This window comes from Rhinatrema bivittatum, chromosome 18, assembly GCF_901001135.1.
Source record: "Rhinatrema bivittatum chromosome 18, aRhiBiv1.1, whole genome shotgun sequence".
Classification (NCBI taxonomy): Eukaryota; Metazoa; Chordata; class Amphibia; order Gymnophiona; family Rhinatrematidae; genus Rhinatrema; species Rhinatrema bivittatum.
Window position 1 is genome coordinate 58,680,804 of NC_042632.1, and position 16,933 is coordinate 58,697,736.

At 44.2% G+C, this 16,933-nt stretch overlaps 1 protein-coding gene across 3 annotated transcripts in view; it reads left to right on the forward strand.

Moving 5' to 3' along the window:
* The window catches only part of NSD1 (nuclear receptor binding SET domain protein 1), a 155,735-nt gene that overhangs the window by 44,969 nt on the left and 93,833 nt on the right, over window positions 1-16,933 (forward strand). For all 3 annotated transcript variants that reach the window (XM_029584125.1, XM_029584123.1, XM_029584124.1), the window contains 3 exons: window positions 9,654-9,775; window positions 12,111-12,399; window positions 12,724-12,827. In XM_029584125.1, the coding sequence (XP_029439985.1) occupies window positions 9,654-9,775; window positions 12,111-12,399; window positions 12,724-12,827 (515 nt within the window). The remainder of the gene's footprint in view (window positions 1-9,653; window positions 9,776-12,110; window positions 12,400-12,723; window positions 12,828-16,933) is intronic.

Consider the following 16,933-nt stretch of genomic DNA (forward strand, 5'->3'; position numbering starts at 1 on the left):
CAACCAAACATGCTTTTTATATCAACAAACGGGTGCCAGGCTATCGTATCCGCAATGGTGGAATGCTGACAAAGAGAAGCCATAGAGATGCTACCGGGATAGAAACTGCCAAAATTGTGGCGAAGAATCTAGCAATCTTAGTCCAAAAAAGCTTAATAACCGGGCAAGCCCAAAACGCATGGGCTAAAGTACCCAGTGCTTGTGGGCAACGACCGCAGAAAGCAGAAACAGTGAGCCGTGGATGGTGAGCCATCTGCGGAGAGATATATGCCCTCCCCAAAAATTTATATTGTACTTCTTGATAATAGCTATTGTACGAGAGCCGGGCTACCTTCCTAAAACAAGCCTGCAATGTGTGTGATGTCACCAGAAAGTCCCCGTCACCATTCCAGCGATCCACAAGTATATTACAGATTTCCACATGCCCCGCTGCACGCAGCCATTTTTAATAAAAAGATAAGGAGGGAGCCTGAGCCCTCTCCAATTGTAGAATCTTATCCAATTTCTGGAAAGTAGTCTGCTGTACAAACGCTAAGGGCAAAGCTTGCAGATAATGGGCCAGTTGTAGATATGGGAACACAGAGGAAACTCCCAACCCATTATGTTCCCTAAACTCTGGGTAAAGAAGTGATCTGCTCTCACGTGTGAGTACGTGACCTACTCGGGTAATGCCCAAGGTCTGCCAGTGGCGAAAGGCTGCCATCTGTGATCCTGGGGAGAATTCAGCGTTACCAACCAATGGTAATAAATATGCACAGACTCAAGGGACCCTCAATCGCTTAGTCAGAAGTACCCATGCTCGTCGAATCGAGCGGAATGATAGAGGTAGTCAAAAAGGTGGGAAGTTTACCGGGTTCCACTTGAAGGGCATATGTCAAATCAATAGGGTAAGCTAGGGTTCTGTCTGCAGTGAGATTGGTATATGAGGAGGTACCCACTATCCAGTCCCGAAGCACTCGCATGTGGCTAGCTAAATTATAGAGGGCCATGTTGGGCATTCCCAACCCACCCTCTCCCCACTGTTCTTGTAACCAAAGGAGAGGTAAGTGCGCCTCCCCCCCCCCCCTCCAAAAACAAATTGCCGCATAGAACGTTCTACCAACCTGAGATCACGATGTGATAGTTGTAAGGGTGTGTTTTTGGAGAAGATAAAGCCATTTTGGAAGAGTGACCATTTTATACAGATGTATTCGGCCTGTCAAAGACAAAGGTAAGGGGCTGCCATCTCTGAAGTGTCTCTTGCGTATAAGTAAGAAGACGGGGGACATTCAACTGATATAGTTGGGCTGGATCCGCTGATAAATATACCCCCCAAATAGCGAAAAGCGGGACCTGCCCATTGTAATGGGAAAGGAGCCCGCCAGCGCTCCTGAAGCGCATCGGGGAAGGCTAATGCCGAAGATTTACTTTTATTAAGCCGGAAGCCCGAGAACGTTCCAAACTTGTCAAACAGAGCTAACAGATGGGACAATGTAGAATACGGATCTGTCAGAAAAACCAAGAGGTCATCTGCAAAGGCAGCGCCTTTAAAAATTTCCTCGCCAAAGTGAACTCCCCGAATCTGAGGGGTTGTCTGTAAGGCTATCAGTAACGGTTCCAATTGCTAAATAAAAAGTAAAGGGGACAACGGACAACCCTGGCGAGTACCACGTCGAATAAGGAAAGAATCAGATCCTTCACCATTCGCGATTAATGTCGCTAGGGGATCCTTGTATAACAATTGAACTGTATCATAAAAGAGACCGTCAAATCCCATCTGCCGTAAAACATAAAACAGATACTTCCACTCCACTCGATCGAATGCTTTTTCAGCATCAAAACTGATAACTAGGTATGGGGTCTCAGTTTGTCGGCTCATTTCCATGGCTGCAAGTACACGCCGTATATTTGACAGAGCATATCGCCTCCTTACAAATCCAACTTGATGATGTCCTATCCGGGAAGGAAGGAAAACTGCCAGGCGGTTTGCCAAAATCTTTGCCAACAACTTATGATCAAAATTAAGCAGAGAGATCGGTCTATAAGAATCAATAGACAAGGGATCCTTCCCTGGTTTTGGAATGAGAGAGATATGAGCATGGTTCGTTTGAGTTGGGAAACTGCCCTGCGCAATAAGGTCTGAGAACAAGGACGCTAAGGGGGCCGCCACCTTGTCTAGGAGACACTTATAAAATTCCTCAGAGTACCCATCAGGGCTTGGGGCTTTTAAGCGTTTAGATTGATGAATCACCATTTTAACCTCTGTGCATGATATGGGAGAATTCAGAGCTTGTTTTTGTTCCTCCGTAAGATGCGGAAGCGGCAATGAAGCGCAGAAACTGGAACAGTCTTCCTCAGACCCATCCTCAGGACTATACAATTTAACATAATAGTCACGGAAAAGGCGCAAAAAATAGTCTGGGTATTTGTCTCAACGTGACCCGAAGGATTCTTTAGACCCGCTATAAAACGTGGGGCGTGCGAAGATCGTACTAGCTGAGACATCAGCTTGCCAGCCTTATTTCTGTATTGATATAATTGGAACTGATAATAAAGCAAGCTCTTTTTGGCTCGCTGATACAACAGAGTATTTAAAGCACATTGAATTGAATAATAATTGTTGCGCGCAGGCCCCGTATTGGTCTGAAGAAATTGAGTCTTGGCGTTTCGCAGTTGAGAATTTAATTGTAATACTCTGTTATTTAACATACGGCGGCAGTGCGCCAAGTATGATATGATATCACCCCTTATAACGGCTTTGGCCGTATACCAAAAGAGTGTGGGTTGAGCCTTATGTTCTTGATTCAGCTTCTCATAATTGGACCATCGCTCACCTAAATATTGTTGGAAATCCCGATCCTCTGCAAGGTAAAAGGGAAACCGCCAAGGCCCGACCGCTACTGCCGATGGATGGAAACACAAGTCAACCCACACAGGGGCATGATCAGAGATCACGATGTTTTCAATACCCGCTTCGTACACCGTAGGGAAAGCGTGGCAGCTAGTGAGAAAATAATCAATGCGGGAACTGGTGGCGTACACACACGGCAAATGAGTAAATTCCTTTTCCCCTGGGTGTAAAGTGCGCCACATGTCCACCAGGTGTAACGTTTGTGTCAAAAAGGAAGGGCCCTTGCCCATCCCCGTTTCCCTGCGTCGATTTTGAGAGGCGTCCAGTTGGCGGATCTTGGATTGTGTTAAAATCCCCCCCCCCCCCAAAATAATCGTTTCAGCTATATAAGGCAATAGATGTTGATAAAGAGCCTGAAAAAATGCTGGGCAATACGTATTGGGGGCATAAAGATTACAGAAAACCACTGTCTTGTGATATAACTCAGTGACCAGAATAAGGTATCTGCCATTTGGGTCTTTAATTTCCCTTCTGACCTGTATAGGTAAGTTTTTGTGGAACGAAATAGCCACCCCCGCAGTCCGGGTGGTAGCCGAAGCATAATACTGCTTACCCACCCAATATTTACGCAATTTAGCATGTTTGAATCAGAGAGATGGGTATCTTGTAAGAAACCAATGTCCGTAGATAACTTTTTTTTAAATGGGTTAAGATTTTAGAAGGTTTAATGGGGGAATGGAGTCCACACACATTCCAGGAAACTATACGCGTCTGCTTTTTAGAAATTAAGGAACCACTGCTTTGACATACGCAGAAATTTCACCAAAAATAGAGGATGAGCCCTCCCAGCAGGGGCCCACCCTTGAAACAAGAATACCTGGCATAAGGTCAGTATACAGAAATAACATTTGTGCACCAAAAGGAAGCTAACACACAATTCAGGGACAACGTTAACTCCCCCCTTCCCCCCCCCCCCCCAATTCCTTTTCCCCACAAAACCAGATCCCATTCGAAATGCCATGGGGCGAGATCACAAACCCCCCTTTTATTGTTTCCCCTTTTATACTGGGGAGGAGCAGATCACTTATCCCTCTCCCCCCCCTCCCCCCCCCCCCATCCAGCCCCATACCTCCATGCCAGTGTAAAAAAAACAAGAATAAAAAGAATGAATGAGAGAAGCCAACCATTTGCGTTTATAACAGTTTAACATATAACGTATAAAACTTTGTCCTCCCCCCAAAACTAATGTGGTGGGGATGAAACAGTACAGTGCCACCTGTGAGACCAGTCTATAGAAGGATCCATAAAGCCGCCCACCGCAATCGGACCCGGTCCAAATTAGCGGCTCCCCCAGTCTGCCAACTTTGTGAAGGAAAACCATTCTGATTGGCAAGAGTCAGCAAGCCCCGGCGGCGACCAGCGGCAAATTGCCATGCTGGATATGTGAATGAACCGCCAGGAAAAAAAGACCTACAAAACCCCCACCCAACGAACCAGGAGAGCCGAGCGAGATCAGTTAACTTCCGAACCAGAGCTTAAAGCAGATTATATCCCCTAGATAGATTATAGCCGCTTATAAGGTGGAACACTAGACTGTATGTAAAAGGACTTGGTTAAGCAATGTATATAAACTTAATGTCTTAAAGAAACTGAAGCCTCTGCTATACACCCAAGACTTCCGCACAGTAATCCAAGCCACTATTGCTACCAAATTAGACTACTGTAACGCACTTTTCCTTGGGCTCCCTTACTCCACGATAAAGCCGTTACAGATGCTACAAAATGCAACAGCCCGAATACTCTCAAATACTCGCAAGGGTGACCACATCACTGCCATCCTAAAAGAGCTACACTGGCTCCCTGTCCTCTCCCCGCATCCACTTCAAAACTGACCATTGTACACAAATCCCTCCATGTCTACAACTCCAACTGGCTTGACCTGCCTTTTAACCCATACCAGTCCTCTAGACCCATCGGAACAGCCAAGAGAGGCACTCTAACTGTACCTCCGCTTAAAACAGCTTGCCTCTCTTCCACATGAGACCGCGCCTTCTCAATTGCCGGTCCGTCCCTATGGAATGCCCCCCCCCCCCTCCATCCTGCCCCTCAAAACATGCCCCACTAAATTTAAAAAGAAGTCAAAAACCTGGTTATTTAAACGTGCCTACCCAGAATAGTAGCTGGACTCCCTGCGCCTCCAGTTTCTGCCTCTCCAAGATACTGTTTCCTAATGTAGCACAGAGTTTTCTCTTGTTGTTTTAACCTCTCCTTCTATGCTGTTCTCAAGTTTTCCCCCTCCCAGTTTCGCCCCCTTGTTATCATGTAATTTCAGTCCTGCTGTTCATTTGTGAACCGGTATATAAAAGCTGTTAAATAAATATATAATATATATAAAAAATAAAGTCCCCATCGTGCCATGAAGCATAAGCGCGGGCAGATCTCCTGGGAAAAAAACCCATTCACGATGGATGCTGAAGATAATGCGGAGACATGAACGATCGTCAATCCCCCTTTCCGCAATGCAGAAACAAGGCCCAAACCCCCAGCCCGAGATTGTTGCAGGCAAAGGGAAGACGCCCGCCCCTCCACTGCGGAGAGAGAACCAAACAAGTAGCCATTTCCAAGCGGCGGGCTCAAAAGCAAGGGCAGCCATTTTTGTCCATGGATACAGCTGAATGGGCGTCCGATCATGAGAGAATTCTCCCCATTCTCGTCGAGAAGCGGCAGCAGCCCAATGATACGCTATTACAAGGGAAAAAAGGAAGACAAAATTTCAAGCAGCTCCCTCCTGCGATGCACTCGCCGAGGTAGGCCAGCAGCTGCAGCTGCCGCGTCGACTCAGGTTGCCTCATATTTAAGATCCAGATGCCTGCTTCTTACGCTCCAGTACAAAGGCTTGAGCTGCTTCAGTGTTATCCAACCACTTTATTCCCACGTCGGTCACCACACACAGGCGAGCCGGATATATCAACGTGGCGTGAAGGCCCAAACTAATCAGTTGGGAGCAATGCGGAGCCATAGCTCGATGCTGCACCGAAAAGTCTTGAAATAGGAGAATCTTCTGTCCAGCATAGGTAAGCGATTGGCTCCCCCCCCGGAGTGCGCGCAATATATCCACTTTATGAGCATAATTAAGCAGTTTTGCAATAATCGGTCTGGGCCTCGTGTTTGTTACCTGCTTAGGGCCGAGTCTGTGGGCGCGCTCTACCCGCAAAGGGCCGTTGTGAGTCGGGAGGGCTAGTTGTTCCTGCAGCCACTTCTCAAGAAAGGCCGCAAGATCTGGATCGCGTAGGGTCTCCGGTAACCCTATAAGGCGGATATTTGATCTTCTGGAGTGGTTCTCCAGGTCCTCGACCCACTGCACTTGTTGTGCTAGAGAGGCCTGAAGAACCTCGATAACTCGCTGGGCAGTGCTGAGGCCATCTTGAACCCCCGAGATCCGGCTTTCTGCTTCCACGAATCGATTTTCATACCCATTAAGGGTATTTGTAAGTTCAGATAATTGGTCAGCAATTGCTTTGAGCTCTGGGCCGATTGCAGCCGCTACTGCCGTTTTTATATGCTCAATATCAATAGCAGAAGAACTCAGATCAGCCGCTTCAGCCGCGGGGGGGGGGGGGGGGCGGATCCATGCCCTTACTATTTTCCTTCTCCCTTTCCTTTTCTTTGCGAATCACTCTGGTTGTCATGTTCGGTGATAGTGAATACTAGGGATAGAGGAGAAGATCCTGGTATTAAAATGAGGGCTCCTGGAAGATTTCAGCATGGAGGATGAGGCTGGATGTCGAGGCAGGGCAGAGAGCGAAAAAGGTCTCCATCTACCTCCTTCGCTGCCTCACGTGATCTCCTGATTTAACAGTTTAAAGGCAGCGGGTGTAGGAAGCAGAGTGCAGCGGTGACAGCAGATGCCCTCTCCCCCTTGCAGCCTGAGACACTCTCTGTACTCAGGCTAGAAGGGCTGAACTCAAGTAAGTTTAAAAAAATAAAAAATAAAAAAAAAAGTCAGTGTAGGTTGTTTGTTTTTTTTTTTAGGGCTTCCTCCGGTCTCCGTACTCGGTGCACCTTTCCGATGTTCGTTCCTGCTTCCGTGGGGCTTAAGGGAACTGAGCAGCCTCGCTTTTAGGATTTTTACTGTGCGCCACATGGTAGGCTGTGGTGGCGTTTTCATGTGCATTTGGGCGTGTTCGACAAACTTCTGCATGAACATCTGTGTGCGCAGTGTATCCAGCTCTGTGTACAAATTGTGCACTCAGTTTTGGGAGCAGTTTCTATGTGCACGTTTTCTAAGCATATTGATGGTGCTGCAGATTTTGGCGCACTGTTTGTGAGTTTGTTTTTTGCGGGTGCCTAATTTTTGTGCGCATAAAATTTGTGTGCTTGACATTTTTCAGTGCGAGCCAGCTGGATGCACGTTCTCAGTTGACTGACGAACTAGTGGTGCCAGTGAACAAGAAACCTACGGCCTTTTCTCTCTGTGTTGTCTGTCATTTTCGGGCATCTCGGCCTGGAGTGCCCTTCAACGTGTGTCAGCGCTGCTTAGAAGCTCAGGGAGAATTGTCTTCCATTGATTTTGCTAAGCCTGGTTCTTTCCAGCCTGATGATGGTCTGGCTAAGGATTAACATAACTGGGTCAAACCAAGGGTCCATCAAGCCCAGCATCCTGTTTCCAACAGTGGCCAGTCCAAGTCACAAGTACCTGGCAAGTACCCAAACATTAAGACAGATCACAAGCTACTGTTGCTTATTAATTACCGTAATAGCACTTGATGGAATTAACCTCTAGGAACTTATCCAAACCTTTTAAACCCAGTAACACTGACTGCTGTAACCACATCCTCTGGCAATGAATTCCAGAGTTTAACTATGCGCTGAGTGAAAAAGAATTTTCTTCAATTTGTTTTAAATGAGCTAATTGCTAACTTCATGGAGTCCCCCCTCCCCTGGTCCTTCTATTATCTGAGAGAGTAAATAACCGATTTACATTAACTTGTTTTATTTATTTTTATTTAAGTTCTTTTAATATACCGATGCTCAAGACAAGTCTTATCGTACCGGTTTACAATGAACTAGGGGAGAACCAATTAACACAGCAGGTGTAAAAAGTCCTTTCATGATTTTGTAGACTTCTCTCATATCCCCTCTGTTGTCTCTTCTCCAAACTGAACAGCCCTTTAGCCTTTCCTCATAGGGGAGCTGTTCCATCCCCTTTATCATTTTGGTTGCCCTTCTCTGTACCTTCTCCATCGCAACTATATCTTTTTTGAGATGCGGCGACCAGAATTGTACACAGTATTCAAGGTGCGGTCTCACCATGGAGCGATACAGAGGCATTATGACATCCTCAGTTGTATTTTCCATTCCCTTCCTAATAATTCCTAATATTGTTTGCTTTTTTATTGCCACAGCACACTGGGCCGACTATTTCCTCTACGACGCCTAGATCTCTTTCCTGGGTGGTAGCTCCTAAAATAGAACCTAACATCGTGTAACTACAGCAAGGGCTATTTTTCCCTACATGCATCAACTTGCACTTGTCCACGATAAATTTCATCTGCCATTTGGAAGCCCAATCTTCCAGTCTCACAAGGTCCTCCTGCAATTCATTAGAATCCACTCGAGATTTAACTACTCTGCATAATTTTGTGTGGTCCCCAAATTTGATCATCCCACTTGTTATACCCTTTTCCAGATCATTTCTAAATATATTGAAAAGCACCGGTCCAAGTACAGATCCCTGAGGCACTCCACTGTTTACCCTTTTCCACTGAGAAAATTGACCATTTAATCCTACTCTCTGTTTCCTGTCTTTTAACCAAACTGCAATCCACAAAAGGACATCGCCTCCTATCCCATGACTTTTTAGTTTTCGTAGAAGCCTCTCATGCAGGACTTTGTCAAACACCTTCTGAAAATCCAAATACACCACATCTACCGGTTCCCCTTTGTCCACATGTTTATTAATCCCTTCAAAAAAATGTAGGAGATTTGTGAGGTAAGACTTCCCTTGGGTAAATCCATGCTGGCTGTGTCCCCTCAAACCATGTCTATCTAAACGTTTTGTGATTTTATTCTTTTAACAGTTTTCCATGATTTTTCCTAGCACTGAAGTCAGGCTCACCGGTCTATAGTTTCCCAGATTACCCCTGGATCCCTATTTAAATATTGGGGTTACAATGGCCATCTTCCAGTCTTCAGGTACAGTGGATGATTTTAATGATAGGTTACAAATTTTTACTAATAGTTCTTTCAGAACCGTGGGATGTATACCATCCGGTCCAGGTGATTTACTAGTCAGTCAGGCCTACCACATCTTCTAGGTTTACCGTGATTTGGTACAGTTGATCAGAATCATCACCCATGAAAACCTTCTTCGGAACGGTTATCTCTCCAACTTCCTCTTCAGTAATCACTGAAGCTTTTTACAATCTAGTACTAAATTATGGGTTATTTTTGGTGAAAATATGGTATTGGGCCCTGCTGCTGGAACAAACCCTTCATTTATAACATTATTCTTATGGGACAATTGGTTTCAATTTACAACATTTTGACTTAAATCCTAGTTTACAGAAACCAGTTTTATCTTAATTGGGAGAACGTCCAGTATCTTCAAGATGAAAGGGTAGAAAAATATATTAGGTAGAATTTCCTTCTCTCTGTTACACAATTACTGAAATGAAAGGATGTCATGCAGAAAACTAATTATTTGTAAGTTCCTAGAATTTTCTTCTATGCTGGAAGGGTTGCTTTATCCCTTCACTGCCTTGGACTTTCCTTGCTCAGAAAATTGTAGTACTGAAGCCATCTTTTCTGTTTCTTGTAACAGTCTGCTCTGAGAAGAAACGTCTTAGAAAGCCCAGCAAACGGCTTCTGCAGTATGCAGAGGAATATCATCAAATCTTTGCGCCGAAGAAAAAAACAAAGAGAGGATCTGAGACTCTGCGTAAAGTAAGTGGCCTAGAATACCGCAGAGAACCTGACCTGACCTGACAGGCTGTCGATGAATGCATTAATTTGTTGTCCTAGAAAGCAGCCTCTCTCCCTCCAGCCACTGAACATCTGACCTTATACCTGTACAGTTCTTTTCCGTGAAACCTGCCACAGTGGGCGTGAAAGACTGTCGACAATTCTAGGGCTGGGCATTAAACTAGTGGACTGAATTAGGACCTGGGATGATAAATCGAGTTCATGCTGAGGAAAGAAGGGTGAGGGGAGTGCATCAAAGATCTGCAGCCAGTTCTAGTCAGTATCTTTGTGGGTTGTATTGCAGAGGGGTTAGCAGAAAGGGTTTTTTTGCACTTACTACTTGCTACTATCATTATTGCTATTGCTACTTAACACTTCTATAGTGCTACTCAATATACGCAGCACTGTACAAAAACATATGACAGTACCTGCTCAGAAGAGCTTACAGTCTAATCCAGGTAAACATACAAGGCAAAACAGACTTGGGAATTTCATTTATTACGACAATATTTAAAATTGAGTTGATTAAGATCTGTATCAATGCACATCCCTGGGGAAGTAGAAGGAATGAGAAGCGATGTAAGAAAGCTGAAGGAATGACTGAGTGCTTGGCAGCTGAAAAATAATGTCATGCATTTGTGGTGTACACAGTGGGAGTGAGAGAGTGATGGGGTCATCTTATCTGATGATCTGAAGGTAGCAAAACTGCAAATAATGTGAGGGCCAGACCCAGAGGAAAGCTAAGTTTCATTGGGAGAAGCTTAACCAGCAGAAAAGAGGAGACGACCTCGCATGGAGTTTTTGTGCGCATTGCCAAAAAGATATAGAGCGAGAGAGAGTTCAGAAAAAGGCCTGACAAGCCCTATGAGATGAGATATTTGATTTATATTCCACTTTTCAGGCACTTCAAAGCAGACTACATTCAGGTAGTGTAGGTGTGCCCTAGATGAGGGAAGTGAGGGATATGGTAGACATTTAAATCTCTTAGAGGTAAAGCAAACATTTTCATTGAAAAGAAAATTGTAGACTATGAGGCTCCAAGGAGTTGTACTAAGGCGAGGCAGAGAATATTTCTCCATAGAAAGGGTGGAAGATGTATGGTGGAGGCAATTAGAGCTCCTCCATGCTTATCCCTGGCTAAGAAGTGAGGGGAAAGGCAGAGATCTAGCTAGGTTTATGATTCATATCTGCTGTCCAACTCTGTGCTTCTCTGACAGCAGGCTCAGTTCTTGCATTTTGTTTCTGTAGCAGGACAGTATATTTACATTTTATGCTCAATTCACTGCATCAGGGTGGATTACAGTACTGTATTTCAGTTGGGTGTCTTCTAATAAATGATGTTCCCTGTACACACCCAGATCAGTCCAGACTCCTGGGTTTTGCCTCCCCTCCAGCAGATGGAGACAGAGAGAGTTTTACTGACGCTGCCACATAACCCGAGGTGCCACCTGCAGTCCCTCAGTGTTTCTCTGTCTCCAGCAGATGGTGGAGGAGGTGCAAAGCCTGCAGTCTGAGATAATAAGTGAGATTAGAAGATCCGGGGTTGTTAGGTTCTGATGGGGGCCACCCCCCTGGTCTGTGGAGCAGACAAGCAGGGGGTTGGGGACCCTTTATTGCTCGATCCTTCATCGCCACACGGAGTAGAAAACGGGGGCTTCCATTTCCTTCACCCTGAACACGCACAGAGCCTGCTGCCAATTTTATTTGAGTGCTGCTCCCTGCCGTCTGGAGGGAAAGGAGATGGCATCTAATGAAAGGCAGAGTGAAAATTAAAGAAAAGCAAAATGCAGTTCCTCCTTTCAGCTCAGAATCCGACTTCCTGAGCCTTTGTTACTACTGAGGCATTTTTTCCCCTTCTCTTTCTAAGTCTGGAGATGGCAGGAAGGATCCTGAGGCTGGGATGTTTGCTCCAGAGCTGACCCAGGCTGTGCAGTGCTACCACTCAGCTTTCTCGGTATAAGCATATATTAATACTAAATTATGGTAGAATTATCAAATAGTTGATAAAATCAGACATGCAAAATTTAAAGAAAATTGGAACTGGAGAAAGAGGCAAGGGCTCATAGGTGACATTGATATGGAAGTAGGTAAACTTAGGAATGGTATTCACTGAAGAACATCATACGAGTAGTCAGCAGATAACAACCCACTTGCCCCTGCTTAATTTCTCATTGCATATCTTATTACATTTCTGATTTTTCTCCCTTCCTTGCTCTTACATTTTATCCCCTGCTTCTGTTCAAAGCATGCTTGAATTCTGTGTGGGAATGGAGGGAAATTTGGATGCAATATCTTTGCCTGTGTTTATGGGTTTTAGGTGAATTCTGAACTGGGTGAAGAGGAAAGGGTCAAAAAAACGTGCATCTCTACCAGCAATATCCAGCGTACCCCGGAGATAAAGAGCTTTGTGCTCTCAAGCCCATCATCTGCCTTGGCCAAAGAGGTTCCTACTCCTTTTCAAATGCTGATAACCCAGTGCACAGAATCCAGGTGTGTCTCTCTTGAGGAGCCTTTGGATTTGCCAGAGCACATACTAGCTTCGCCAGAGCAGTGTGAAGCGTCAGCTAGCTGTCAGATGGAAATTGAAGAGACTTTCCAAAAATCAGGTAAGGAGAAGCTTTGCTCTTTTCTTTCCATCACTGACATTTTGTACTGCACGTTCAGGACAAGTGCAGGCCACATGTAGTGCACCTATTCTCCCATCACTGCATGAACTTAGTTAATAAAACCAAAGGTGGAGCTCCTGTAAATCAATAAGCAGATTGGCCGTTGGCATCCTTAAATGTTTTGAGATTCAAGTTTTTGATGAAAGAAGAAATAGCAAAAGTCCTAGATTGAAAGTAGTTTTGGTTTCATGCTGCTTCTTGAAGTATAAGGTGTGATATTTATCAGAACTGAAACATTGAAAGAAATTGTTCTTTAATTCAAAGAGAGCTGTGAAAAGCGTCAGAGGAAGCCCACGAAAAAACTGTTGGAATCCAATGATCTTAACCCTGGATTTATACCAAAGGAGCAGCTGAGTACCCCAAAGAAGGTAACTCAGTCACATCTTATGTACAGCTGCAGAAGCAAGCGTGAAATAAGAGATTAGCTAGTATGGAGTCCTGAATGTGGTGTATCTTGTTCGGGCCTGTAGCACTGCAATTCATAGTGTTCTGGCTTGGAACCTGCAACTGCTGGTTGACACAGTGAAAATAGACACCACAAAATAGTTAACAGAACTAAGATTTTAAATGTGTGATTTGAAACCTTTCGGAATATTATGGCATTTTTGGCTCGTGATGCACAAAAGACCACTGAATAGATTTAAGTTATGTTTCATATATATTATATATATCTGCAGCATGGTGTGCACTGGTATGGCATATCCGTGAATAATGCACAAGAAATTATTAGCAATCAGTAAAGGCACATTGGTAGGAACAATCAGGTCTTTTTTTATTTAATGAGAGAAAATCATTGGTGCAATAAGTGTATCTTGTTCTATAAGTGAGAATACTGCAGGGCATGTTCACCTGCAGGATTTTTAGTTTTATCTAATCTGTTGATTGATAGATTAGATCGATTAATTGCATGTCACCCACTTGAGCTTTTAAGCACATTTTTTATTTTATACTGCCCGTACAAGAATGAGATAACAGACAACAGGCACTGCCTTTATAGAGAGAGAGATTAGCATTCTGGGAGTCTCAAGGTTCAGTTAAGATGCAGCAGTAGAGTTTGTACAGGTTGCAGCACTATGCTTGATCCATTTGGCTGATTCTCCATAACTTCAGTTAGCATATCCTTGTAGTGCTTCCCAGTCAGAAATGATCAGGCCTGGAGCAACTGTAAAAAAAAAACAAAAAAAAAACAAACTGAGTGTTAAAACTGTGCTGAAATTCAATGCAGCGTTTCTTAATGCACAAGCTAATTTAACTCCTAATGCATCGAGAGTTAAAAAATGCACACAAACTGGAAAATGTGCCTAAAGAAGAAGATTATTGCACAGGAAAACAGGATTTCTGTGCACACATTTTCTGTGTATAAAGTATGATTTCTGCACATAAACCATGTTTTCTGCTCATAAACTGAGTTATGTGCACAAAACATTTTCAACACAGAAAGCATTTTTTGTGTGCATAAATCATATTTTATGCATGGAAAACATGCTTTGAATGTACAAAGTAGGTTTTCTCAAATAAAATACAGATTACAGGTCCTGACACTGGAACTCGAGGCTCTGTCCATAGACTAACAGCCCTGGAAACGTTACCTTGGATGAGGAGTTAAGTTTCCAGTGCTAAGAAAACAGGAGGTAGGCCAGCACAGCTCTCTGCATTGGGTGGTAATAGTTAATATACATGAATGTAAACAACTTAGATAGGAAAATTGGTTCTTACCTGCCAATTTTTGTTCCTGCAGTACCACAGATCAGTCCAGAATCCCTTCTAGCAGATGGAGAAAGAGAGAGTTTCGCAGACACCGCCTCTTAACCCGGTGTGCCACCTGCAGTTCCTCAGTATTACTCAATACCCAAGCAGAAAATAGTAAAAAAAATCTAATAAATCCAACACTATAATATTCCTGAAATGAGCAGAGGAAAGAGGAAAATTTTATAATTTTGAAACTTTTAACTTTAAGGACTAACCAGAAACCCATGCCATTCCTCAGAATTATTATAGTAAACAGATTGAGCGGACTCTTCAAATCTCATTTCCCCCACCGGGCAGGACTCTGGACTGATCCGTGGTACTACAGGAACGAAAATTAGCAGGTAAGAACCAGTTTTCCTTTCCCTGTACGTACCCGGATCAGGCCAGACTCCTGGGATGTACCAAAGCTTCCCTAACTGGGCTGGGACTGAGAGTCCCGCTCAAAGTACACTTTCACTGAAAATGCCGACATCTGAAACCTGGATGTCCAATCGATAGTGTCTGGCGAAGGTATGCAAAGACTTCCAAGTGCCCGCCCTGCAAATTTCTTGCGGCGACACTGACATTCTGCCCTTAATCTCTCCAGGATAAGACGACCGTGACAGATGTATGCGGACCCAATGGCCTCCTTCAACCAACGTGCAATCGTGGCTTTCGATGCCTTCTGACTCTGGTGCTTAAAAAAAAAAAAAAAAAAAAAAAAAAAGGCTTTCTACATGACAGGGCTTGAAGTTCTGACACCCTTCTAGTTGAGCAAATCGCCACCAAGAAAACTACCTTCAAAGTGAGATCTTTGATGGTGGCTCTTTTAAGAGGTTCAAACGGCATCGCACACATGCCTTGAGAACCAAGTTAAGGCTCCAAGAGGGAACAGGGGGGCGCAAGTGCTTCACCCCCTCGGAGGAAAGGTAGCACATCCGGATGCACAGCCAGGGTTGTTCCATGAATTGAGAATTGTGTCCAGGAGAAGGTCCAGAATTGTGTCCAGGAGAATTGTGTCCAGGAGAAGGTCATAATACTTAATGACCTTCTCCTGGACACAAATCCTGACTTCTGCGCCATAACAGAAACATGGCTTAAACACACGGACACTGCATTAATAAACCAACTTCCAACTCAAATCTACGATATTTTCTCCATCCCCAGAAAGAGAAAAAGGGGAGGGGGTATCCTCCTAGCAGCCAAAAAAGAGCTAAAAATTACCCAATACCCAATAAACTCACCTTCAAAAATCGAAACAGGCCTATTCAAATCAGACCATCTGCAAATCCTTCTAGTCTATGCCCCCCCAGGCCTTCTGGACTCCGATGCATCACCCATGCTAGAACTAACAGCCACTTATCTTAATCTGGAGCATCCTGCTATAATATTGGGAGATTTTAACTTACACGTCGACGACCCCATTCTCTCAACCAACTGCGAATCTTTCTTAACCGCCATGTCTGCAATGGGCTTCAAACAGATCATAAACAAACCTACCCACAGAGCAGGTCACACCCTGGACCTCATATTTGTAAACTCAAGCATCTCACATTCAACTCCACCCACATGCAAACCTGTCCCCTGGTCTGACCATACATTAATATCTGCCACCTTTTCATTGACACAAACAAGCAATAAAATTGTACCGCAACCTGAATTTATATACAGGAAATCTTGCAACTCCGAGGAGTTACACAATCACCTTGTCCCAGAACTCCCATTCATAGACATATCCTCGCCCAATGCAGCACTCCACTCCTGGTCCAAGATTACAGAAACAGCAGCAAACAAACTCTGTCCATTGGCAACAAAAAAACTCAAACAAAACACCTCCAAAAGACAACCTTGGTTTAACGAAGTACTTCAAAAACTCAAACACTCCCTTCGACAGAAAGAAAGCAAATGGAGGAAAGCATCCTCACCGACCTCCCTCTCTGCTTACAAACGCGCCCTCCACCAATACAAAAGCGCCACTTCAAATCAAAAAAGGACTTCTATGCGCACAAGATCCACCATCTCATTTTTGATTCAAAAGCCCTTTTTGCCTATGTATCAAATTTAACGCAAACCATTACTCCTGACATCCCTGCCAACCAAGCACAAGAAAAAGCAGAGGAGTTGGCCCTCTTCTTTAGCATCAAAATCTCCAACCTTATAACACAGCTGAGATCCAACTCCTCAGTGCCATCTAACACATACCTCCATCACAACAAAGACATTACTCTACAATCCTTCGAACCCATCACTGCCTCAGAGATACATTCTGCCCTGAAGAAAATGAAACCCTCGTCACACCCATCAGACCACATCCCATCCAAACTTCTCCTACTAATACCAGACACCATCTCCAAAGCTCTGACAGACATTATCAACTGTTCATTAGCTCAAGGAATCTACCCTGACGGCCTGAAAATTGCATCTATCAAACCGCTATTAAAAAAACCCAACTTAAATCCTAAAGATCGTACCAACTTCCGTCCAATATCCAATCTCCCTTTCCTAGCCAAGCTAATGGAAAAATTAGTTAACGCCAGACTCTCAAACTACCTAGAAGAACATAAAATTCTGTTCCCGACCCAATATGGTTTCCGAAAATCCTTAAGTACGGAATCACTACTCATATCCCTGACCGATTACCTTATCATGGGCTTGGATAAAGGTCAGGCTTAATTACTGATCCTCCTGGACCTCTCAGCTGCCTTTGATACGGTTAACCACTCTACCCTACTAATTCAATTAGCGA